This window comes from Vicia villosa, unplaced genomic scaffold (genome assembly GCF_029867415.1).
Source record: "Vicia villosa cultivar HV-30 ecotype Madison, WI unplaced genomic scaffold, Vvil1.0 ctg.001810F_1_1, whole genome shotgun sequence".
NCBI classification, from domain to species: domain Eukaryota; kingdom Viridiplantae; phylum Streptophyta; class Magnoliopsida; order Fabales; family Fabaceae; genus Vicia; species Vicia villosa.
The window spans coordinates 312,061-337,946 of record NW_026705737.1 but is presented as its reverse complement, the minus strand read 5'-3'; the positions used below and the strand labels follow the sequence as shown (position 1 = coordinate 337,946).

Sequence of the window (25,886 nt, the reverse complement as noted above, 5' to 3'; positions counted from 1 at the left end):
CTCCGTAGTAAATGACTCGCTTTCAGCTACATCTGAAGTTTTTCTTTTCTTGCTCCGCTCATTAAAATGTTGTTTCATCTGAAAACGAATTTATCCAGGCACTGACTTACAAATTTCAACATTTCCTACTATTCCAGCCAAGTGTTGCTTTACCCTATGAATTCCACCTCCACCAAAAGTTTTTTGACAGTATAAATAAACAAGAGATTTTCCATTAGGACTTTTAGTACAATGTACCCAAGCTATATCAGTCTTTCCTCTAATATTAGTTTGAACTAGACTTTGAGCTGAAGAGGCTTCTTGTGATGGTGGTTGTGATGGTGGTTGTGATGATGGTGTTTCAGATGATGCCATTTTTCTGTAAATATAAATTAGCAATTAGAAATTAGCAATTATAGAGACAAAATTAAAAAAAAAATCAAATTTGATGGAGACTAGATATATTTAGTATGTAGAATCTTATTTTCTGAAAGTTTTGTATGTTTACATTCCACATACATCTTATTTTCAACTCTTATATGTTTACTATAATACTATAAACTATGTATGCTTTGTTATTATTCTTACTTTTTCTTTCAATAGATTCATTAACTCGTTTCCTACGTGACATAGATTCTAGATTACTATTAATGTTGCATGATGCTTTTAATGAAAAGTAATTATATCAATCTATTTGTTTGTCTTCATTAAAATTACACATGTAGTACCAACAACCTAAATAAACAAATAGTAGAAGTAATAAAAATCAATAATAGTAGAAAAGTTGATCATGAAATTCATAAATACTAATTTGAAGTACTCACTTATGACATTTGAAACAACCTTTCATTCTTCATTCATGAATACTATAAAGCTACATGATACACTAGAATATTTATAATGTTTAATTTTATTATAATATGTAAATCCTAAATATGAAAGTTAGAAACTCTAACACATTTGAATATAAAAGTGTTTCTTACTTTACCGTGTAACACTAATGTAAATCAATACTCTCTTTCATAAGCCTTTGGCAAACATGAAATTCTACAGAGAAGAGGATTTATATAGCTTTTGGGAAAATTGGCTGCTAGAGGGAAAGAGAATTATTTACCATTCTATTTGGGCCACATGAAAAGTACCGTCCTGATTAGATTTGGGAATATTCTAAATCAGTAGTGAAGTTCTAAACTCAACCATAGCAAGGTCTCCCCAGTACAATATCAGAGCTTAGGAAACGACCATATCAGAGAGAGACAATCATTTTAAGTTTTCAACAAAAAATTAGAAACAAACAACAAATCCTAATCTTTACCATATGTATGAAAATAAAAAAGTAAAGAGGAACAAACATGTTGCTGGACGACGGTGGTGATGTTGGACGGCGGCCGGTGGTGTTGTTGACGGCGGCACTGTAGCTTTGGATGAGGAAAAAGTTTTACGTTTTCTGCGTAGGAAGAGGAACAAACGTGTTTTAGGTTTTTGATTTTTTAATTTGCAAAAACTCAAAACGACGTCATGTTGAGTAAAAAAAATCGAAAAAAAAAATAAAGCTTTCAAACCGCCGGCTTACACAAACCACCAGTTTTTCGAATTTTCTCGGTCCAACCCGATTTTTTCAATTTTGCTTCGGTTTTGTGACGTGGCCGATCGATCTGACCGACCGATCTGGTCCGGTTTTCACAACACTGATCCTACGAAAATTTTAGTTTACTCATGTTATAGTACATTGATCCATCTCTTACAATCAATCTACCAAAAAATAATAGACTTTTAAAAAGTAAAACAAAAACTATGAATGATTTAAGATATTCTAACTACATTGTCTACAAAGTTGCAAAAGGATGAGAGAGAAAGAAACGGTCTCTCTCCCTTCTCTCTAGACTTTTGAGCTTCTTTGTCTGTTGGGCTATGGAGTGGCAACGTTCCGGTAGGAAGCTATTTAGAGGTTTAACACCCAAATGGGACTGCTTCCCATATGGAGGGAGACAATCGAATCCTGGAGAAAAGCTTTCCTCGTTTTATTTTTCGGCTTTTCCGGACAGATGCAAGGCAATAGGTATGTTCAAGCTTTTTGGCTGCGTGGGGGAGGTGGTGGAGGTGGTGATACCTCCTAGACGGAACAAGTTCGGCAGACGGTTCGGTTTTGCTAGGTTCAAAGAAGTGATGGATGAGAGATTGGTTGCAGTGAGGTTAGACAACATTTTGATAGATGGGGTTAAAATACATGTCAATCAACCTAGGTTTCAAAGAAATGGGAGGAAGGAGAGTTTTGTGGTTGAACAGAAGCAGGTGAAGGGCACTGAGAAGGTTTTTCCGGGTTTCACAAACCGCTGGGTGGAGAAGGCTAAGACTTTTGCGGACGTTGTTCAGGGAGGTAGTAAAAAGGATGGACCAGAAACGAAGGAAGCTTTTTTCGAATTTACTGCTAGTGAAGAGCTTAAGAGGAGATGGAAGAAGGCCTACGTCGGAGAAGTTTTATTCCCTGGTGAATCTTATAACATCCAGACTCATCTAGAAATTGAAGGCTTCTTTTCGATTAAGGTATTCCCGTTGGGAGCCAACTTGTGTATTCTTGAGGAGATGGAGGAAGGGTTGATTAAAGAATTGATAGAGGAAGGGAAGTGGTGGTGGCAACAGTGGTTCAAAAATATTAAACCTTGGCAAGAAAAAGATATTGATGAGGCAAGGGTTGTGTGGATCAGAGTATATGGGGTTCCTTGTCATGCTTGGAGCAATGATTTCTTTGTTTCCTTAGCAAACAGATTGGGAGTGTTCATTTGCCTGGATGAAAACACTATGACGGGTTGTAACATGGACATTGCTCGGTTAATGGTTAGGGTTGATTCAAGGTTCATTTTACCAGAGACTTTGAAGGTTGTTATCGATGATGTTCCCTTCACTCTTAATCTGCGGGAGGACTCATTTGGTCCTTTAAGGATTAATGCTCAAAAGGTGGCTGACCAGGTTTTGGGCTCATCATCTTCCTCGAGTTATGCGGGATCTATGAACGATGAAGTGAGGGAAGATGGAGATGTTAACTCCGAAGTTTTTTTGGAATCTAAGGTGGGATCGGAGGACTCCATTGGGGTGGAAGTGGAAGATCTAAAACAGATGGAGGAGGCGGCGGCTGCAAACAGAGTAGCTGCTAGAGTTGTTTCTGAGTTATCTGAAAGTTCTGACAGCTTTTTGGGGGATGAACCAAATGAAGGATAGAAAAACACTTAGAAAGGGGGGGTTTGAATAAGTGTAGCTTTAAAAAACTTGACAGATAAAAATAAATTGCACAGTTATTTTTATCCTGGTTCGTTGTTAACTAAACTACTCCAGTCCACCCCCGCAGAGATGATTTACCTCAACTGAGGATTTAATCCACTAATCGCACGGATTACAATGGTTCTCCACTTAGTCAGCAACTAAGTCTTCCAGAGTCTTCTGATCACACACTGATCACTCCAGGAACAACTGCTTAGATACCCTCTAAGACTTTTCTAGAGTATATTGATCCACACGATCACTCTAGTTACAACCTGCTTAGATAACCTCTAAGACTTCCTAGAGTATTCTGATCCACACGATCACTCTAGTTCCTTACAACTTAATGTAATCAATTCTAAGAGTATTACAATTGCTTCTTAAAAGCTATAATCACAAACTGTGATATTTCTCTTAACGTTTAAGCTTAATCTCACTAATATATTACAACAGCAATGTAGTGAGCTTTGATGAAGATAAAGATTCTGAGCTTTGAATTTGAACAGAGTTTCAGCAAGTTAATAGGCGTTGTTTTGTTCAGGATCGTTAACCTTGCTTCTCATCAGAACTTCATATTTATAGGCGTTGGAGAAGATGACCGTTGAGTGCATTTAATGCTTTGCGTGTTCCGTACAGCATCGCATTTAATGTTATACGCTTTTGTCAACTACCTCGAGCCTTGTTCACGCTGTGTCTACTGACGTAGCCTTTAGTAGCTTTTAACGTTCCTTTTGTCAGTCAGCGTAGCTTGCCACTTGTACTTCCTTCTGATCTGATGTTTGTGAATACAACGTTTGAATATCATCAGAGTCAAACAGCTTGGTGCATAGCATCTTCTGATCTTCTGACCTTGAAGTGCTTCTGAGCGTGATACCATCAGTACTTCAGTGCTTCTGTTCTCTTGTTCTTCTGATGCTTCCATAGACCCATGTTCTGATTCTGCTTCGACCATCTTCTGATGTCTTGCCAGACCATGTTCTGATGTTGCATGCTGAACCCTTTGAGACAAAGCTTCTGAGCGCTGAATTATGCGTACTCTTTATATATTTCCTGAAAAGGAAATTGCATTGGATTAAAGTACCATATTATCTTAAGCAAAATTCATATTATTGTTATCATCAAAACTAAGATAATTGATCAGAACAAATCTTGTTCTAACAATCTCCCCCTTTTTGATGATGACAAAAACATATATAAATGATATGAATTTGCGATCAGAAAGAACAGACGGCAAAAGACAAATTACACAGCTATAGCATAAGCATATGAATATGTCTCCCCCTGAGATTAACAATCTCCCCCTGAGATAAATAATCTCCCCCTGAAATAAATACTCGAAGAACTTTAATAAAAGACTTCCCTGATTATTTCGGTAGAGACAATCACATAAGCTTCTGTCTTTAGAGAATTCATAGCTTCTGACTTCTGCTTCCATTGGACAGCTTCAGAACTAGAATTTCTTTAGATCCCTAGAACACTCACAGCTTCTGATTCCTGCTTCCATCTAGGACAGCTTCAGAACTTGAATTTCTTTGATCTTCTGAACATTCACAGCTTCTGATTTCTGCTTCCATTTAGGACAGCTTCAGAACTTGAGTTTTCTGGATCTTTAGAACCTTCACAGCTTCTAATTTCTGCTTCCCTCGGATAGCTTCAGAGCTTTGAATTTCTACCAACATCACTTCATGCTAGATTTGTATCAGAACATTGTTGAATGTACCAGAGCATCATCTGAGCATCTCTACATCCTGAAATGTTACAGAACAAAAACTAAACGACAAAAGTCAGCATGAACGAGTCAGAACATAAAATGTATATTAGAACACATGATATGTATCAGAGCCATATAGGCTAAAATAATGTATCAGAGCAAATAGAATTTTGTCAGATCAAATAGACAAATATGGATCAAATTCTATTATCAGTGCTTCTGATCTCTGAAGCTTGACAGCACTCAGCTTGCTTCAGTTTCCATGGTTTTGCTTCTTGTGTTTGCTTTGAAGATTCTCTTCACTTCTTTATACCTGCAAAACACTTAAACCATATAGAACTTGCAGTTCTTGTTAGTAAATGTGTGGGAACTTTACCCAGCAACTGATAGATTAATCAAATCATTTATCATTTATCTTCTCCCCCTTTTTGTCATAACATCAAAAAGAATATTTCAAAAGATTCAGATGAATAAAACGACAAATAAAATCACTGGAATGTAAAACAAGGAAAGTTTTCATTGATAATCAAAAGATATTACAAAAGGTTCCTATGTTTAACAAGATGAGAAACATTCCTAGCAAATACATAAAAAGTCATCCCAAGAGGAAATGACTACAAAAATAAAAAACAGCACCCTAGCAGGACACACTCTGTGTCAACCCATCAAGAATCCCTGTGGACTCTTGTCTTCCAGACTAGAACCTCCACTGTAGGAGAGATCCAAGTGACCAAAGAGGAAGAGAGGGACAGTTCACAGACAGAGAGCTAATGTTGCAAACGGGGCTTTCCCTTAACATAGAAGTTAAGAATATCATTCTTAACCTCTTCTCATAACTCAAGAAAGTCTTCTGTCTTTGGGTGAAAGTTGATAACAACATCAAAGAAGAGGTCTGACTTGAGAGGTATTAGGAGAGTCATCCCGAGATATGCAGAGATCTGTCGCCTTTGAGTCATAGATCCTCAACAGACTTAGGATGAACGCTAGGTTTGAGCTAGGATTTTTTAAAAGTAAGAAAAACTTGTTTGAGCAAGAGAAGAAAACTGAAGAGAGAGAGAAATAACTTGATGAGGAATGCAAAGTGAGAGAGATATAAGAGGGAAAAGAAACGTTTGAAGAACATAAAAAAAACTGAAAGAGAGTAAATGATGAAAAGCATTTAATGTTACGTGACGTGAGGAGAGATAATAAAGACAAATGAGGTGACTAGCACAGTTACCTATGGTCGGCGTCCCTTCAACTGCACGCGCGCTTATCCATGAATAGTAACGACAGGTTTACCATCCCGAGATAAAACGTTACAGCTGTTTTGCTTTAAAAGAGGTTCTGAATCAACTTAGACAATGAAACGTTAGTAATAACCGAATCATAATTTCTAAAAGATTTCAATCAGAACTTCTGATTAAAAAAAATAGTCCATTTTCATTTCAGAAGATACTCATACGTAAGAACTTCTCATCTTCTCATTCTGGGCATAAATCCATACTGATGTTCTTCAGAATGAACTTAAACCTATCTTCAGCCAGGGGTTTTGTAAAGATATCAGCCCATTGATGGTCTGTATCCACAAAGTTTAAAGATATAACACCCTTCTGAACATAGTCCCTTATGAAATGATGTTTAATCTCAATATGTTTAGCTTTTGAATGAAGAATAGGATTCTTAGATAAACATATAGCAGAAGTATTATCACAGAATATAGGAATGTTACTCTCAAATATCTGATAATCTTCTAGCTGACTCTTCATCCAGAGCATCTGTGTACTGCAACCAGCAGCAGCGACATATTCTGCTTCTGTTGTTGATAGAGCAATAGTTTCTTGCTTCTTGCTATACCAGGAGATCAAATGACTTCCAAGAAATTGGCAACTTCCCGAAGTACTCTTTCTTTCAATTCTGTCTCCAGCATAGTCAGCATCGCAGAATCCTACTAAGTTGTATTCTTTAGATTTTCTGTAAACTAAGCCAACATTAGTAGTACCTTTCAGATACCTTAGAATTCTCTTAACAGCAGTTAAATGAGATTCTCTAGGATCTGATTGGAATCTAGCACACAAACAAACACTGAACAGAATGTCAGGTCTAGAAGCAGTCAGATATAGAAGAGATCCAATCATACCTCTGTATAACTTCTGATCTACCTTCTTACTTACCTCATCCTTACCTAGGATGCATGTTGGATGCATAGGAGTTTTGGCTTCTTTGCAGTCTAGAAGATTAAACTTCTTCAGAAGTTCCTTCACATACTTGGTTTGGTGAACATACGTTCCTTCTGATGTTTGATTTATTTGTATTCCAAGGAAATACTTGAGTTCTCCCATCATGCTCATTTCAAACTCAGCCTGCATAGACTCAGCAAACTCCTTCCCAAGTGTAGCATTAGATGTTCCAAAAATAATATCATCTACATATATTTGACAAATTAAAATATCCCTTTTAAAGGTTTTACAAAAGAGAGTAGTGTCCACTTTTCCTCTAGTGAAACCATTATCCAGAAGGAAAGAACTTAAGCGTTCATACCAAGCTCTGGGAGCCTGTTTCAATCCATACAATGATTTCTTTAGTTTAAAAACATGATTAGGAGACATAGATTCTTCAAAACCAGGAGGTTGATGGACATAAACTTCTTCATCTATATAACCATTTAAGAAGGCACTCTTAACATCCATCTGATAGAGAGTGATGTTATGTTGAGTGGCAAATGAAATTAATAGACGAATAGATTCTAACCTGGCCACTGGTGCAAAGGTTTCTGTATAGTCAATCCCTTCTTGCTGACTATAACCCTGAGCCACCAGTCTGGCTTTGTTCCTTACCACTTCACCTTTCTCACTGAGCTTGTTTCTGAAGACCCATTTTGTGCCGATTATATTGAATCCATCTGGTCTAGGAACAAGATCCCAAACATCATTCCTTGTAAACTGATTCAGTTCTTCTTGCATAGCAATTATCCAGTCTGGATCTTCTAGAGCATGATCAACAGAAGTTGGCTCGATCAAAGATACAAGACCTAATTGACAGTCTGCATTGTTCTTAAGGAATGCTCTTGTTCTGATTGGATCATCCTTCTTTCCAAGAATGACATCTTCTGAATGACCAGAGATGAGTCTGGATGATCTTCTGACAGATGGTTCTTCAGAAATGCTTAGATTCTCCAGAGAAGCTGATACTTGATCTTCCGATTCTTTGCTTCTGAGAAGCTCTGCTTCTGATGCGTTGCTTCTTGGCTCAACAACTTCTGATATATCAATATCCCAATCTACAAAATTATCAAACTGCTTTGGTTTTTCAGAACCAAGCTTATCATCAAACCTGATATTGATTGATTCTTCTACAATCAATGTTTCAGTATTGTATACTCTGTAGCCTTTTGAGCGTTCAGAATATCCAAGAAGGAAACATTTTTGTGCTTTGGAATCAAACTTACCAAGATGATCTTTAGTGTTCAGAATAAAGCATACACATCCAAAAGGATGGAAATATGAAATGTTGGGCTTTCTATTCTTCCACAATTCATAAGGAGTCTTATTTAGAATAGGTCTGATAGAGATTCTATTCTGAATATAGCATGCAGTGTTTATTGCTTCTGCCCAGAAATGCTTAGCCATATTGGTTTCATTGATCATGGTTCTGGCCATTTCTTGCAGAGTCCTATTCTTTCGTTCTACAACTCCATTTTGCTGTGGAGTTCTAGGACAAGAGAAATCATGGGCAATACCATTTTCTTTGAAGAATTCTTCAAAGGATCTGTTCTCAAATTCACCACCATGATCACTTCTGACCTTTATGATTTTACACTCTTTTTCAGATTGAATCTGAATGCAGAAATCAAAGAACACTGAATGAGACTCATCCTTGTGTTTCAAGAATTTTACCCACGTCCAGCGGCTATAATCATCTACGATGACTAATCCATATTTCTTCCCTCTGACAGATGCTGTTTTGACTGGGCCAAACAGATCAATGTGCAAGAGTTCTAATGGCCTTGAGGTAGAAACAACATTCTTGGACTTGAATGCAGGTTTGGAGAACTTGCCCTTCTGACATGCTTCACAAAGAGCATCTGATTTGAATTTCAGATTAGGGAGTCCTCTGACAAGATTCAGTTTGTTAATCTGAGAAATCTTTCTCAAACTAGCATGACCTAATCTTCTGTGCCAGACCCACTGCTCTTCAGAAACAGACATAAGACAAGTCACCTTCTGACTCATAAGATCTTGCAGATCTGTCTTATAAATGTTGTTCTTCCTCTTGCCTGTAAATAGGATTGAGCCATCCTTCTGATTTACAGCCTTGCAAGACTCTTGATTAAAGATTATATCATAACCATAGTCACTCAATTGACTGATAGATAAGAGGTTATGTGTTAATCCTTCTACAAGAAGTACATTAGAAATGGAAGGAGAGTTACCAGACTTTATAGTTCCAGAGCCAATTATCTTGCCCTTTCTGATCTCCTCCAAACTTGACTTCCCCTCCAGACTTAAGCACCAGGTCTTGGAACATAGACCTTCTTCCTGTCATGTGTCGTGAGCATCCAGAGTCCAGGTACCATGACATGTTGTGCTTTGTCCTTTTTGCAGTCAAGGATATCTGCAATAGGAATAATCTTATCCTTAGGTACCCACATCTTTTTGGGTCCTTTCTTGTTAGATTTTCTCAAGTTCCGATTGAACTTGGGTTTAACATTGTAAGCAATAGGAGGAACAGCATGATAATTCTTAATGTGAGTTCCATGATATTTCCTAGGTTGTGTCACATGCTTTTTGGTGTGTGTTATGTGAAAACTTTGAGCATGTGAAGTGTGCCTAATATCATGGGAGTGGCCATACTTGAACTGATCATACAATGGCTTGTATGTGAATTTCATTTCATCAACAGGTTCAAGTTTGTATGGGGTTTCACCCTCAAAACCAATGCCGACTCTTTTGTTTCCAGACACAGCATATATCATAGAAGCTAGCTGACTTCTGCCAATACTTCTAGATAAGAACTTCCTGAAACTTAAATCATATTCTTTCAGAATATGGTTTAGACTAGGAGTGGATTTTTCTGAATCAGAAGGAGATCCAACATTATTGGATAATTTTAAAAGTTTTTCTTTTAATTCAGAATTCTCCAACTCAAGCTTCTTTGTTTCAAATTCAAATAGCTTTTTCAGCTTTTTGTATTTGAGACTAATCTGAGACTTGAGTTCCAGAAGTTCAGTTAGACCGGAAACTAACTCATCTCTAGTAAGTTCAGAAAATACCTCTTCAGAATCTGATTCTGATGTAGATTCTGATCCGTCATCTTCTGTCGCCATCAGCGCACAGTTAGCCTGCTCATCTTCAGAGTCTGAATCATCTTCTGACTCATCCCAGGTTGCCATAAGACCTTTCTTCTTATGAAACTTCTTCTTGGGATTTTCCTTCTGAAGATTTGGACATTCATTCTTGAAGTGTCCAGGCTCATTGCATTCATAGCACATGACCTTCTTCTTGTCAAATCTTCTGTCATCAGAAGATTCTCCACGTTCAAATTTCTTTGAACTTCTGAAGCCTCTGAACTTCCTTTGCTTGGTCTTCCAGAGTTGATTTAGCCTTCTGGAGATCAAGGACAGTTCATCTTCTTCTTCAGATTCTGATTCTTCAGGATCTTCTTCTCTAGCCTGAAAAGCGTTAGTGCATTTCTTGATATTGGATTTTAATGCAATAGACTTACCTTTCTTTTGAGGCTCATTTGCGTCCAACTCTATTTCATGACTTCTCAAGGCACTGATAAGCTCTTCCAGAGAAACTTCATTCAGATTCTTTGCAATCTTGAATGCAGTCACCATAGGACCCCATCTTCTGGGTAAGCTTCTGATGATCTTCTTTACGTGATCAGCCTTGGTGTATCCCTTGTCAAGAACTCTCAATCCAGCAGTAAGAGTTTGAAATCTTGAAAACATCTTTTCAATGTCTTCATCATCCTCCATCTTGAAGGCTTCATACTTCTGGATTAAAGCGAGAGCTTTAGTTTCCTTGACTTGAGCATTTCCTTCATGAGTCATTTTCAAGGACTCATATATGTCATAGGCCGTTTCCCTGTTAGATATCTTCTCATACTCAGCATGAGAGATAGCATTCAGCAAAACAGTTCTGCATTTATGATGATTCCTGAAAAGCTTTTTCTGATCATCATTCATTTCTTGCCTTGTCAGCTTTACGCCACTGGCATTTACTGGATGTTTGTAACCATCCATCAGAAGATCCCATAGATCACCATCTAGACCAAGAAAGTAACTTTCCAGTTTATCTTTCCAGTATTCAAAGTTTTCACCATCAAATACCGGCGGTCTAGTATAACCATTGTTACCGTTGTATTGCTCAGCAGAGCCAGATGTAGATGCAGGTGTAGACTTTTCACTTTCATCAACCATCTTTTACTGAAGCGTTTTTCTCTTCCTGAATCTTTTCTAAACACGGTTAAGTGCTTGCACCTTAGAACCGGCGCTCTGATGCCAATTGAAGGATAGAAAAACACTTAGAAAGGGGGGGTTTGAATAAGTGTAGCTTTAAAAAACTTGACAGATAAAAATAAATTGCACAGTTATTTTTATCCTGGTTCTTTGTTAACTAAACTACTCCAGTCCACCCCCGCAGAGATGATTTACCTCAACTGAGGATTTAATCCACTAATCGCACGGATTACAATGGTTCTCCACTTAGTCAGCAACTAAGTCTTCCAGAGTCTTCTGATCACACACTGATCACTCCAGGAACAACTGCTTAGATACCCTCTAAGACTTTTCTAGAGTATACTGATCCACACGATCACTCTAGTTATAACCTGCTTAGATAACCTCTAAGACTTCCTAGAGTATTCTGATCCACACGATCACTCTAGTTCCTTACAACTTAATGTAATCAATTCTAAGAGTATTACAATTGCTTCTTAAAAGCTATAATCACAAACTGTGATATTTCTCTTAACGTTTAAGCTTAATCTCACTAATATATTACAACAGCAATGTAGTGAGCTTTGATGAAGATGAAGATTCTGAGCTTTGAATTTGAACAGAGTTTCAGCAAGTTAATAGGCGTTGTTTTGTTCAGGATCGTTAACCTTGCTTCTCATCAGAACTTCATATTTATAGGCGTTGGAGAAGATGACCGTTGAGTGCATTTAATGCTTTGCGTGTTCCGTACAGCATCGCATTTAATGTTATACGCTTTTGTCAACTACCTCGAGCCTTGTTCACGCTGTGTCTACTGACGTAGCCTTTAGTAGCTTTTAACGTTCCTTTTGTCAGTCAGCGTAGCTTGCCACTTGTACTTCCTTCTGATCTGATGTTTGTGAATACAACGTTTGAATATCATCAGAGTCAAACAGCTTGGTGCATAGCATCTTCTGATCTTCTGACCTTGAAGTGCTTCTGAGCGTGATACCATCAGTACTTCAGTGCTTCTGTTCTCTTGTTCTTCTGATGCTTCCATAGACCCATGTTCTGATTCTGCTTCGACCATCTTCTGATGTCTTGCCAGACCATGTTCTGATGTTGCATGCTGAACCCTTTGAGACAAAGCTTTTGAGCGCTGAATTATGCGTACTCTTTATATATTTCCTGAAAAGGAAATTGCATTGGATTAAAGTACCATATTATCTTAAGCAAAATTCATATTATTGTTATCATCAAAACTAAGATAATTGATCAGAACAAATCTTGTTCTAACAACAAAAGCAAAAGAGGCTGAAGAGACGTTTGATAGTGCAATTCAAGCTTGTTTAGAAGATAAAAGGAAGAAACTAGGCTGTGACCAGGAGTTAGTGGTTGTATCTTCTGAACATTCTGTGTCCGAGGTAAAGGAGACAGGTGGTGAAGAATCGGTTCAGATGGTGGTTGAAAATACGGAGGCGAAGCTGCTCCTTTCTGCGTGTGCGTTGGAGAATGAAGAGGCAGGTGGAAGTAGGGTTGCACGTGATAAGGGTTTGCTCAATAATAATAGCTTTATTTTGGGTGGGCCAAGTGTTAAAGACCCGGGTAGGCCCAATAAGATTTTTAAAAGGAAGGTGAATCTGTTTTTAAATGTGGGCCACTCCCAGGAGACTTTTATTAATAAAAACAGTGGTGTGAAGAGCAGAGTTTCCTCTTCTATCTCAGCGAATTCGCCTTGTCCAGTGGGTGGTTCGGAACCTTTTAATTCACACGAAGTCTTACATCCTGATAATTCAGATATTATTAGGTGTAATACAAGACTTTTAGATAACTTTGGTTCGGTAGGTGAAAGTAGAATGGATATAGCTTTAAATAAAATTGGTGTGGTGATGGGAGGGGCTGGCAAGGATGGTAAGAAAAAATCAGGTGGTACTCAGACAGAGGTTACAAAAAAGATGGAAGGAAAGAAGGCGCAACTTAATTGTTTTAAATGATTATTGGGAGCTTTAACATTAGGGGAGGAGGTAGTAGTATTAAAAGGAAGCGTATTAGGCGAATTATAAACAGTGGAAGGGCAGATGTTTTTCTTATTCAAGAAACTAAATTAGAGGATATTTCTGTATCTTTGGCTAGAAGTTTTTGGGGAAGTGATGACTTTGATTTCTCTTTTTCTGCTTCTATTGGATCGGCAGGCGGTTTACTTACTATGTGGCGAAAGGAGGAAGTGGAAGTTTTGGCTAGTTTCCGTGGTGAAGGTTACCTTGGTTCGAAAGTTTCTTGGAAAGGAGGTATTTTTTACATAGTTAACATTTATTCTCCTTGTTCTTTGGTGTTGAAGAGAATGTTGTGGTCTAGACTTTTGGTGTTGAAAAACACTTACAATGATGGAGAATGGATTTTTGGGGGTGATTTTAATGCGGTAAAGAAGCAGAGCGAAAGAGTGGGTCGGTCTTTGAGGAATGGTAACAGTGAGTGGAGGTATTTCACGAACTTCATTGAGGATAGTGGTTTAATAGATGTCTCTTGTAGAGGAAAGAAATATAGTTGGTACAGTGGGGATGGCAAATCCAAGAGTAGGATTGATAGATTTCTAGTTTTGCATAACGTTATTCAATCGTGGGGAGTTGTGGCCCAATTAATCGGTAATAGGGATGTTTCCGACCATTGTCCGATTTGGTTGCTAAGCGACAAGGAGGATTGGGGTCCTAAGCCGTTTACTTTTAACAATGATTGGTTCTCCGATAAGAACTTTTTATCTTTTGTTGAGGAGAAATGGAAGGGGTCGGAGGTTATTGGGAGAGGAGATTTTGTTTTGAAGGAGAAGCTTCGTTTAATCAAGGTTAGCTTGAGATGGTGGAACATAAATGTCTTTGGTAGGGTGGATTTGGAGGTGGAAGAGGGAGTTAGAATTCTTAACGATTCGGACGATAGGGAGATGTGGGATATGGAGGTTCACCTTAATAAAATAAAGGCTTCTAGGAGGATTTGGCTAAACCTAAAGATGAAGGAGAATATGTTGATACAAAAATCTAGGCTTAAGTGGTTGAATGATGGAGATTCCAATAGTAGGTTTTTTCATCGAGTTATGAAGGAAAGAAGGAGTAAGAAATACATAGGTTCGTTGAACACTCCGAATGGTATGGTGACCTCGGTTGGAGATGTGAAGGAAGCGGTTAGAGGGCATTTTGATCTTAGATTTAAGGAGGAGTGTTCCGAAAGACCTCTAATTAATGACGTTTTTGTGCAATCTTTGAGTGTGGAAGATAGCTCATCTTTAGAGGTTCCTTTTTCGGTGGAGGAGATTAAAGAGGCGGTGTGGAGTTGTGACGGTTCTAAAAGTATGGGTCCGGACGGTTTTTCTCTCCTATTTTTCAAGAAGTGTTGGTCTTTTATTAAAGAAGACGTGGTTGCTTGTTTTAATGCTTTTTATTCCGGGACCGTCATTTCTAAGGCTATTACTTCCTCTTTTCTAACGCTTATTCCAAAAATAGACAATCCTTTAGATCTTGACGACTATCGGCCGGTTTGCTTGGTGGGAAGTATATACAAGATGATCTCAAAACTTTTGGCTTGCCGTATCAAGAGGGTTCTCTCCTCGATCATATCAAACTCTCAAAGTGTGTTTGTTCCGGGGAGACAAATGCTAGATGGTGTGGTTGTGGCAAACGAAATAGTTGATTATGCTAGTAAGGAAGGGAAAGAGTGTCTTCTTTTTAAGGTTGATTTTGAAAAAGCATATGACAAGGTGTGTTGGGATTTTCTTAGGTACATGATGAGAAGGATGGGTTTTGGGAAGTTATGGATGAGGTGGATGGAGTTGCTTGTTTTTCCAAGTAAGATGTCGGTGTTAGTCAACGGTAGTCCTACAAAAGAATTTGTTGTGGAGAAGGGATTAAGACAAGGAGATCCTATCTCTCCTTTTCTTTTCGTGATTGTAGCGGAAGGGCTAAGGGCTTTAGTTGGGAAAGCGGTTGAAAATGGAGATTTTATAGGTTTCAATGTGAATGGTAGATGTGAAATAGATATTCTTCAATTTGCGGACGATACTATTTTGATAGGAGATGGGAGTTGGAATCATCTTTGGGCGATTAAATCGGTGTTGAGGGGTTTTGAGATGGTGTCCGGCCTTAGAATCAATTTTCATAAAAGCAAGTTGATAGGTATTAATATCAATCCTCATGTTTTGGAGGTGGCTACGAATTTTCTTTCTTGTAAATTGGAGGATAATCAATTCAAATTTCTTGGTATAATGATCGGTGCTAATCCTAGGAGAATTTCATCTTGGAAGCCTTTGGTGGACAAAGTGAGGAGGAAACTTAATACTTGGAAAGGGCGGTGGCTTAGTTTTGGGGGGAGGATCACTCTTATAAAATCGGTGTTGAGTAGCTTGGCAATTTTCACTCTCTCTTTCTATAAAGCTCCTAAAAGGATTATAGCGGAACTTAATAAGTTACAAAGTAATTTTTTATGGGGTGGATCGGAGGACAATAGGAAAATGCATTGGGTGTGTTGGAAGGAATTGTGTTTACCGGTGGAGAAGGGTGGCCTTGGCTTTAGAAATCTAGAAGAGTTCAATAAGGCGCTTCTCTTGAAGTGGAATTGGAGAATTTTTGGGGCTACGGATCCTTTGTGGTTTCGTGTTTTGAAGGCGAGATATGTGGATGTGAAGTTGAGAGCTTCCTTTTGTTCTAAAATAATTTCTTCGGAGCGGTCTTCTTCGGTGTGGTGGAGGGATATCACTTCTTTGGAGTCCAAAATCCCGGTGGAGTTTTTTACTAACAATTGTTTTTTTCATGTAGGTAATGGTGGTTCTATTTCATTTTGGCATGCTAGATGGTTGAAAGAGGGATTATTAAAAGATCTATTTCCTGTTCTTTATAGTAATACTTTATTGAAAGAAGTTTCAATAGGTGCTATGGGCGGATGGAAGGAGGGTAATTGGTTTTGGAATGATTTTGGGCTCTTGAATAATTCTGTTTTGGCGGGGGGCATTCTGTCAGCACAGGATTGGAAGCTGGCCCAGCCAGTGGAGGCACTGTGTTGAGGCCGAGGGGTGAAGGTTTACAAGCTGGTGCTGCGGCCATTGGAGGGCACGCTGATGTAGAGCCTAGCGGTGCAGAAATTGTGATTCTGTCCAGGCCGAGACTGCATGAGCCGCTGAGGGCGGATTCTATCGAGGGCAGAAGCAGTAACGTCACTGAGCCGACAGCCTACGCGGGGCAAACAACGTCCCTTCATCTTGAGCAGGAGGCTTTTGCTAAGATTCTCGTTTCCGTTCAGTTGTGTCCGGTTCAGCAGGATAAACTTTCTTGGATTCATGATAAAAATGGCCTTTTTTCGGTTTCTTCTTGTTATTCAATTTTGTATGGTAGATCTATTCCGTTCGGTCCGGGTAATCGTTATGATACAGTCTTTATTGATTTATGGAAGGTGGAGGTTCCGACTAATGTAAAAGCTTTTGGTTGGCGTAGTTTCCTCAATAAAATACCAACTAAAGATCATCTTTTGAAAAGAGGTATTATTGTTGATTCTTCGAGTACGGTTTGTGCTCTTTGCGGGGAAGTTGATGAAACCTTGAATCATTCTTTTTTGAGGTGCCGGAACGTCAATATTGTTTGGAAGGAGATGGCCGAATGGATAGGTTTGAGACATACTTGTTTTGAGGATTTGAAGGAGAGTTTTTGGGTTTGGAGTAAGTTTTGTAGATCTAAGAAGGTCAAAAAAGGGAAGGAGGGAACTATTTGGCTAGCAATTTTGTGGAGCATTTGGTTGAGGAGGAATGATATTGTTTTTAACAACTCCTCTTGGAATTCAAGAGATGTAGTGTGGAGTTGTAAAGCCCTTGTTTGGAGATGGTCTTTTATCAGGAAAATTATGCGTGCCAATTGTAATTTTTACGAGTTTAGCAATAACCCATTGTTTTACCTTAGCTAGATTGCAATAGGAGTGTAATTTTCTTTGATGGGGGAATTCCAGTTTTTGTTGTATTTTGTTCTCTAGTTCAATAAAATTGTTTCTTGCTTTTAAAAAAAAAAGATATTCTAACTACAACAGGAACAAAGTTATGTAGCAACCAATGAGTCGTTGTAATCAATTTTGAAAATTAATTGATTAAAAAGCCAAATGTTAAAGAGCTTCACCAGAAGTGATATTCATAAAATCAAAAAATTTAATTTCAGCAAACCAGTATAATGATTTCCATTGTTTTATCCAAAGAGAACAAAGATAGAGAAAAAGAAAGAAAATTTTCACGTTGTGTATTTTAAATGTCTGAAGGAAGAATAAGCTATAAATGAAGTATGTCACGCTATGAATGAGTTAAAATTGTCTTGCAAAGTCTATCTGAGTTAAATTTAAGGGCCTTGTGCATTAGAGCTGGTTGCACTTCTTTTGGGTCGGCCCTGCTAATTAGTATAATTAGTATATGAATAACCAACTACTTAAGGGTGTCCTCTAATCATAAAAGACTCTGTTATCTAAGGGTGTGTTTGGTTCAATCAAGGGGGGATTTTTATCAAGGGGAGGTAAGGCGAGGGAAAAGGAGGGGAGGGATTTTAATTAGGTATATATTTGATTCAAAATATGAAAGGGGAAGAGAGAGGAGGTATTTTATTTACAAATATGTTTGGTTCACAAGAGAGAACTAATTTACTTTTCTATCCTTATTGTTTTACCATAAGACTCAAAATATTTACCGTTTATAATTCAAATACAAATTCATTGAGTGTTCAATCATAGTTCATCATGAAAGATTTTATAAAAACGTATTGATAGTAATATATAAGTTTAAAAAGATCATCGAATACAATAAATTCTAGCAAAAATTATTTTAAACAAAAACATTACGATAATTAAAAAGTAACATTAAATATAAAAAGTAAAATAAAAAAATTTAAACACATATAATGATAATAAGATAAAGATATAAAAATACAAAAAATATAAAAGGAAGATAATTTTTTTTCAAAATATTCCCTCCCCTCCTCTCCATTTACTTTCAATCTATAGACCCTAAAAAACATAATTTAATTTCTATACCTCCCAGAATTAGATAATGTCTCCACATGATTTGTTAGAAGTTTGATAATGTCTCTATGAATTTGAATTAACATAGATTTGAAAAAAGTTTCTGTCATGGAAGAGATTATTTGATGAGTCATGTACTACTAGGTCACTCTCTTTAACATATTTTGTGACAATATTTAAAATGGTGTTAGGAAGGTGAAAAAAATACACGAGATGAGAGCTTAAATTGTGTATCTGATAATTTTTGTTTTTCTAGAATAAACAACTTCCGAATCTGACCAAGTTCAGATTATAAGCTAGAGTAAACAACAATGAAATAGTTTAAAGTGTAAAACCAATAAATAAATTACACACAACAGTTATTTTGATTCCTCTATAATGAGAGTAGTCCAGTCCCCTGGTCACATTAGAGTTTTTTTTTTTACTATAATCAGAACTTGAGTACAACTCACTTAGACACATCAATCTAATACTTTCTGCCCAATTACACCTGACAGAGACTTTCTTGCCTAAACACATCCGTCCAGGACTTCCTGGATCAATAAACCTAAAAGAGAATTCCTTGCCTAAGCTCACAAATTAGGACTTTCTTGATCAATCTAACCAGAAAGAGACTTCTTTTCCTAAGCTCAGGACTTCCTTGCTCATTCTAACCAAAAAAACACTCCCTTGCCAAAACTCACAGCTCATGACTTCCTTGCTCAATCTAACCAGAAAGTGACTTCCTTGCTCAAACACTCAGAATAAGACTTCCTTGCTCAAACACATTGTTTGAGATTTTTAGAAATTCTAAAAAAACTATTTACAATTACAACAAAATGCACCTGATATATAATTAGAGGCACAAATAATATAGCACAAGCAATGATCTTGTTACTTGAGATTTCTTAGATATGCAAGTGTAAGGAACTCTCAAGTCTATGTACAATACAACAACTAGTATGAAAGCTTAAAGTTCAAAATAGTTCATGTTCTATCTTGTTTTATGTGTCATACCCCAATTTTTGACCCTAAGATCACGCATCATTTGCATACCAATCATCAATCAAGAAGTTTTAACCTAGATCTCTACTTGCAATGTTGTGCTCAATTCATCTGCAAAGGAATCATTGAGCACCCATGTTTTAGTTTGTATATATTCCTTTACTAACCAAAATACCAAAAATATTGCCTTGTGCTCTTGTATGTTTGTGTTTTGTAGGTACCAAGTCAAAATACCCATCAAAGGAGCATTTTTCAACATTTTCACTGTGCAAATCGATTTGCATAAGGTGTAAATCGATTTACACCACTGTTTCTGCACCAGATTTGCTTCTGCCATCAGTGCAAATCGATTTGCATAAGACAGCAATCGATTTGCATAACTGTTTTTGCCCCAGATTTTGCCTTTTTTCAGCCATGTAAATAGATTTGCATAATGTGCAAATCGATTGCACCAGCACGAATTTGGAAAAATGAAGGCAAATTTCAGCTTTTTGAAGTGTTGACATCATTTGCAAGCATGGGAAGCATGACTTGGTTCTTACATTTGATTTCCTACATCATCTAATCATGTACCCTCATGTGATTGCATCAAGACCATTGGATTTCATTTTTTGCTCCAAATCACTTTTCCAAGCCTAATTCTATTTTCCAATCCTAACTCCAAGCCACAAAATTTCCCAAGCCTAAGTGCTATAAATTGAGGCACTCCCCTCTTCATTTTTCAAGCTTTGATAGCCAAGAAACTTATTGCAAATTCTCTCCTCACCTCTTCCAAACCCATCACTCAAAGCTCTTTCTCGTCCACACAAATTAGTGAGTCACATCTTGAACCTCACTAATTTGGAGCTAAACCTCAACATAAACACTACTTTTCTTCATCAATTGTGAGAGATCAAGGCTTGTGGTTGTGTGTTCTTGAAGAAGATTCAAAGTTTGTGAAAGATTTGGTAAAATTCTAGATCCAATCCATAATTCAAGATGTGATCCATTGTTGTTTATGCTTGATGCACCTTTGGTGCTACATTGATGAGATTTGCTTGCTTAATTGATACATTTTCGTGCACAAATTGATCCAAGATCACAAGGTGTTTGGTTTTATGTTTAAACAAGTTTTCTTCTCTTTATTTGCTGTTTTTTTGAAAACTGTGTTATGCAAATCGATTTACATCTTGTGCAAATCAATTTACACAACTGAAAACTGCGCAGATTTTGAAAACAGAGTTATGCAAATCGATTTACACTCTGTGCAAATCGATTTACACTGGGCAGAATGCTGATTTTTGTAGTTTTTGACTTGTTTTTGGTTCTAACTCATCTTCTACTCCATTCTTTTGATATTTTCTTTGAATCACAAGTTAGAGGCCTAATTTCTCTCTAATTTCAATGGACTTAGGGCGTCGATAGGATGAGAATCCAAATCCGCAAAATTATGTGATTGAAATTATGGATGAAAGGAGCTTTTAATGTGGTTCCATCTTTTACTTCTCTTTATTTTGATCGATGAAAGTCTTAATGCCTTGAGAATTCTTATGGATTCTTGGTGAAGACTAGATCACTCACCATTTTTCTTTTCGTGCGGTATTGCTTTCGGAAAACGATCTACATATCGTTCTTCTCGCATGCATTAGCACATAAAGTTTTGACCGGCCTCGTTGTAGGGTGATTTCTATATAAATCACTTGGCGATCTGCTTAACATAGTGCAATATTTCGTGTCCCGAATAAAAAAGATCAAATATGGAAGAGAATTGTATGCGGTTGATTTAAGACTTGTGGAGGTTTTTATCGTGTAGTCGCTATGATTTTATCAAGCTTCTGATAAACCCCATTGAATTTAAATCCGAGTACATCATTCACTCACCATCGATCTCCTACTAACTTTGATAACATACTTGACAAGTTTCAAGATGGTTATCTTTAACATTTAACAACTAACTTTAATTTCCGCACCTTTACTATACCGCTCTTTATATTACCGCTCTTTATATTTCTAGCTTTATCGCTTTATTTTATCATTTCATCATATTTACTTTCCGCCGTTTTTTCTTTGTCCACTTGGACATATGTTTATGCTTCCGTTATTTTTCTTTTGTCCACTTGGACCATACTTTACCTTTTTTGGCTAAAACACTAATAAACAATCGAAAATCTAAAAAACACCTAAGGCTCTCTTTTGGACTATTGGTTACTATCCCTAGCATTTTGGAGATTCGGACTTATGGACTTAGTGCCTCTGGACCCTTATTCTGATATTACTCTGTTGTTATTCTGTCTGTCTGGCATTGGATTGTTGTCTGTTTATGTGTGCAGGTATTTCCTTGAAAGCCCTTGATGGTTAATTCCAAGGCATTGAGATAAGGATTTTACCCAAAAACAGCCGTTACTCTACCCAATTTTTGTCAGAATCTTAATGTGCTTAATGAAAAAATGGTGCTAAGACAATAAGTTCATCTGGATCCCCAAGTGTTAATGTGTTGGTATTGATAAATCCAAAGGATGGGAAAACTACCTTGGCTCTTAATGTCAAGTGTTGGCTTCTTATTCGGTTAGACCGTTTCTTTCCTTAGCTTTTATTTTATGCATTAGGTTAGCCTCTTCATCTCCTCCCATTCTTAAATTTTCAAAATCTTCTCCCTTTTTCCAAAATATTCTTATGTTTGCAATCTTTTCAAAACTTTTTTTCTTAAAAATATCTTTCGCCCTTAGTGGCTTTTCTTCAAAAGTTTAGGCACCGTTAATTGTCGAAACGAGTGGTTATACCCCACGATTTTGAAATTGATTGATAATAACGAGATCTTTTCCACGTGAGAGCTAGTGGCATACTCGTTGATTTTATCCGAGTTGGCGCCCTTCTTTCATTTGCGATGCAAAGAACTTGTTTGTTCTCATGCTCAAGATCAATGGCTGAGTATTTCTCTCTAACGACAACAAAGTGTTTATTCGTTTTAAAACGTTTTTCCCAAAAGCGGAACTACATTAGCTTTGACTTCTCCATTGCACCGAGGAGGTATGTAGGCCCAAAGCTTAACGCTTTGCCGAGCTTATTTTGAAAATAAAACAAACCGTTTTTTAGCACACACGACACAGAATTTCAAAAAGGTTCCCGTGGAGTACCACGGATATGAGGGGTGCTTTAAACCTTCCCCTCATATAATCAACACCCGTACCTGAGATCTCTTTCTTGTTTTAAAAACAAAACTTTGGGTTTTTCGTTCTTTTCCCCTTTCCTTTGAAAAAAATAAAGCGCGGTGGCGATTTCAAAACGGAATATTGATTCGAGTCAGTCCCATGGCTTCGATATCAGATTTTCCCCGCTACAGAAAAATGGCGACTTCACTGGGGATCCAGTTTTAAGTGTGTTAAGCCTATTTTTTTGTTTATCTGTGTGTTTTTACCTGTATATATTGTTGTGTGCTTTGTTTGTTTATCTTTTTTTTTTCTTTTTGGTGCTCTATGGTTCCTCTGTGATGAGATAAAGTTCTAAACCGGACTTTGGTGAGTAACTTGAGATAGGAGGTGGTAAGACCAATAGTCGCATGTCAGGAGGAATCCTTACCATGAGCGTCATATGGTGGAACCCCAATCAGTGGAGGCCTCATGGAAGGTAGTAGAGGTTGTTACGAACCATCGTGATAACGCTATTACTTTCAATAGTGAGTGTCCTTCGAAGCTGAATGACCTAGAACCCTTTTAACCAATCTAAGCCTTTTTAGGATGTAGTGCAGAAACAAGATCAAGTACCAATTTGAGCTTGTTGTCATGCGATACTACGCTCAGACGAGGTCTTTTTAGGCATATTATTGGCGCCCATGAGCAATTGTGCGTGCCGGTAATATCCGATAGAAGATTGAAAACTCTGGGAACCTTTGTAGAACCCGATTGGCAGGTACAAAATTCCTTAGATCACTCCTTGTGGGGTGGGTAGACCCATGGCTCCATGCTCGTGACGTCGAACCTTTGAACCTGGACTGTGTGATTTTGTGTGATTTGATGTGATCTTGTGTGCTCTTGATTGTGATTGGTGCATAAACCATGCATTCATGCATTCATAAAAATAACATTCACAAGTGGTTTTCAAGGAACTTAGAGACATTTTTTCGTAAACATCACAGGTACCATGGATCAAAAGAGAAGCATCAAGAAATACACTTTCAGAAATTCAAGTGCAAAGGAATTGAAAGAGCTAGCAACTTTGGTTCCTAATCTGGACAACTTCAAAAGCCGTTATGGGAAATTGATTTCTATTTTGAAGACTAAAGTGGAAAAGGGGATTCTTGAGACTCTTGTGCAGTTTTATGACCCGGTTTATCATTGTTTCACCTTTCCTGATTATCAGCTTATGCCCACTTTGGAGGAGTATTCTTATTGGATTGGTTTACCGGTTACAAATGACATACCGTTTAGTGGTCTGGAGAAAGAGCCTCAGGTTGATGAGATAGCAGAGCTCCTTCATTTGAAGATATCAGATGTAAAAGCAAATATGACCAAAAAAGGAGGAATTTGGGGGTTGACTTCTAAGTTCTTGATTGGAAAGGCTTCTATGTTGGCTAGTAAAGGAAGTATGATTGCTTTTGAGACATTTCTGGCCTTGCTCATCTATGGTTTGATACTCTTTCCCAACATTGACCATTTTGTCGATGTTAATGCTATTCGGATTTGCATGATTGGGAATCCTGTGCCTACTTTGCTTGGGGATACTTATCATTCCATTCACCATAGGAATGATAAGAAAGGTGGACTTATCAATTGTTGCACTCCTTTGCTCTATAAGTGGTTTATTTCTCACTTACCTCAAGCTAAGAGTTTCTTGAACAATCCAGATGGTCTCTCGTGGTCTCAGAAGATCATGCCTCTTACTAATGGGAATATCCATTGGTACAATCCTGCTTATGACATTGGTGAGATTATTGATAGTTGTGGAGAATTCCCTAATGTACCTCTTCTTGGTATACAAGGAGGAATTACCTACAACCCCATTCTTGCAAGACATCAATTTTGCTACCCCATGAAGGAGCGACCTGCTAGCATCCTTGTGTCAGGAATCTTCTATCTTAATCAAGATGGAAATTCGGATATGAGAAATCGGTTTGTGCGTGCTTGGCACCATGTTGATAGGAAGAGACATTTGGGAACGAAACAATGTGTTGCTCTCAAAGACTACACTGATTGGGTTCAAGCTAGAGCTCATACTTTTCAGATGCCTTATTTACTCGAAGAGCCTTCTCTACTCGTTACTCCACCATTGCCTTTCACTACTCCTGTTGAAAGTAGTGAAGAACATCTAGAGCTCGTGGCTAAGTTGAGAGCGGAAAGAGATGCTTTGGAGTCTGAGAACAAAGAGTTGAAGATACACTTGAAAGAAAAAGATGAAATGCTTGATATCCAAGATGGTTGGTTGATGGAAAAGGAGGATCAGATTCGCCATCAAGAAGAGTTGCTCCGACAACATGGTGAAAAGCGAAAGAGACCACAAGAAGATTCAGTTGCATGGAAAGAAGTTGCTGATAAGCTGCTGGTCGAGAATGCTCATTTGAAAGCCTTTTATGAAGATGAATTGGAGAAGCTCCGTAGGAAGCTGCAGAGAGGAGTTGGATCTTCATCAGAAGTGTTCCCTTCTAGTTTTTAGCTTTTTCCTTTGTTTTGTAATTTTGGATCTTTGAATCCTTTTGTATACTTTTCCCTGACTAATGAAAGAATATTGTTATGTTTTATGTTTTTTGCTAATGTTTACAATTAATGTCTTAAAAGTTCCTTGAAAACTAATAAAAAACATTTGCATTGCATTTCATGCATCATTCTGCATTTTGGTCCTGCTTCCGAAAGTATTCCCGAGGTCTTATTCAGTGTTCTTCATACAGAATCAAGCTGTCTCACCGGTATAATACTCGAGCTAACTGCAAGAAGAAGATGGAAGGTCTTGAACAAGAGAATCGTGAGCTGCGTGAAGAGGTTGTTACTTTGAGATCTGGTGTGGATCGTCTCACTGCTCTGGTTGAGACATTGATGGCTGCTCAGAATCAGAATCAGAATCAAGTTCCTACGCCCAATGCCCAAGCTCAGGGTCAGACCACTGTGATTTCTGAAATTGCTGCTACAACCATTCCTGCTATTCCTGTTGGTGCTACTCAGCAACGAATGCCTAATGGATATCCCTGGGGCATGCCTGAAGGTTATTTGTCTGTTCCTGAGATGACTCGTCCGTTGACTCCTGTTATGGTCAACACATATCCTATTGTTCATACTGGTCCTTTTGTCCCAGAGCCCATTTATGATGCTGCTCCAAGTGAAATTCATGACAGAATGGATGGTTTCCAAGATCAGTTTGAAGAACTGCAAAAAGAGATGAAAGCCTTGCGTGGGAAAGAACTGTTTGGAAAGAATGTGCATGATCTTTGCCTTGTTCCCAATGTGAAAGTACCTGCTAAGTTCAAGCTGCCTGAATTTGAGAAGTACAAAGGAAACTCCTGTCCTCAGGCGCACCTGGTGATGTATATAAGGAAGATGTCCACTCACACTGATGATCAACGTCTGT

The 25,886-nt window shown here is 37.8% G+C and overlaps 1 protein-coding gene across 1 annotated transcript; it reads left to right on the top strand.

Annotated features, from left to right (window-relative positions):
- The first annotated feature begins 1,890 nt into the window (after positions 1-1,890).
- Positions 1,891-3,195, top strand: LOC131636700 (uncharacterized). Its single transcript, XM_058907313.1, has one exon. The coding sequence runs from the start codon at positions 1,891-1,893 to the stop codon at positions 3,193-3,195; it is 1,305 nt and encodes a 434-aa protein (XP_058763296.1).
- Positions 3,196-25,886: the final 22,691 nt, after the last annotated feature.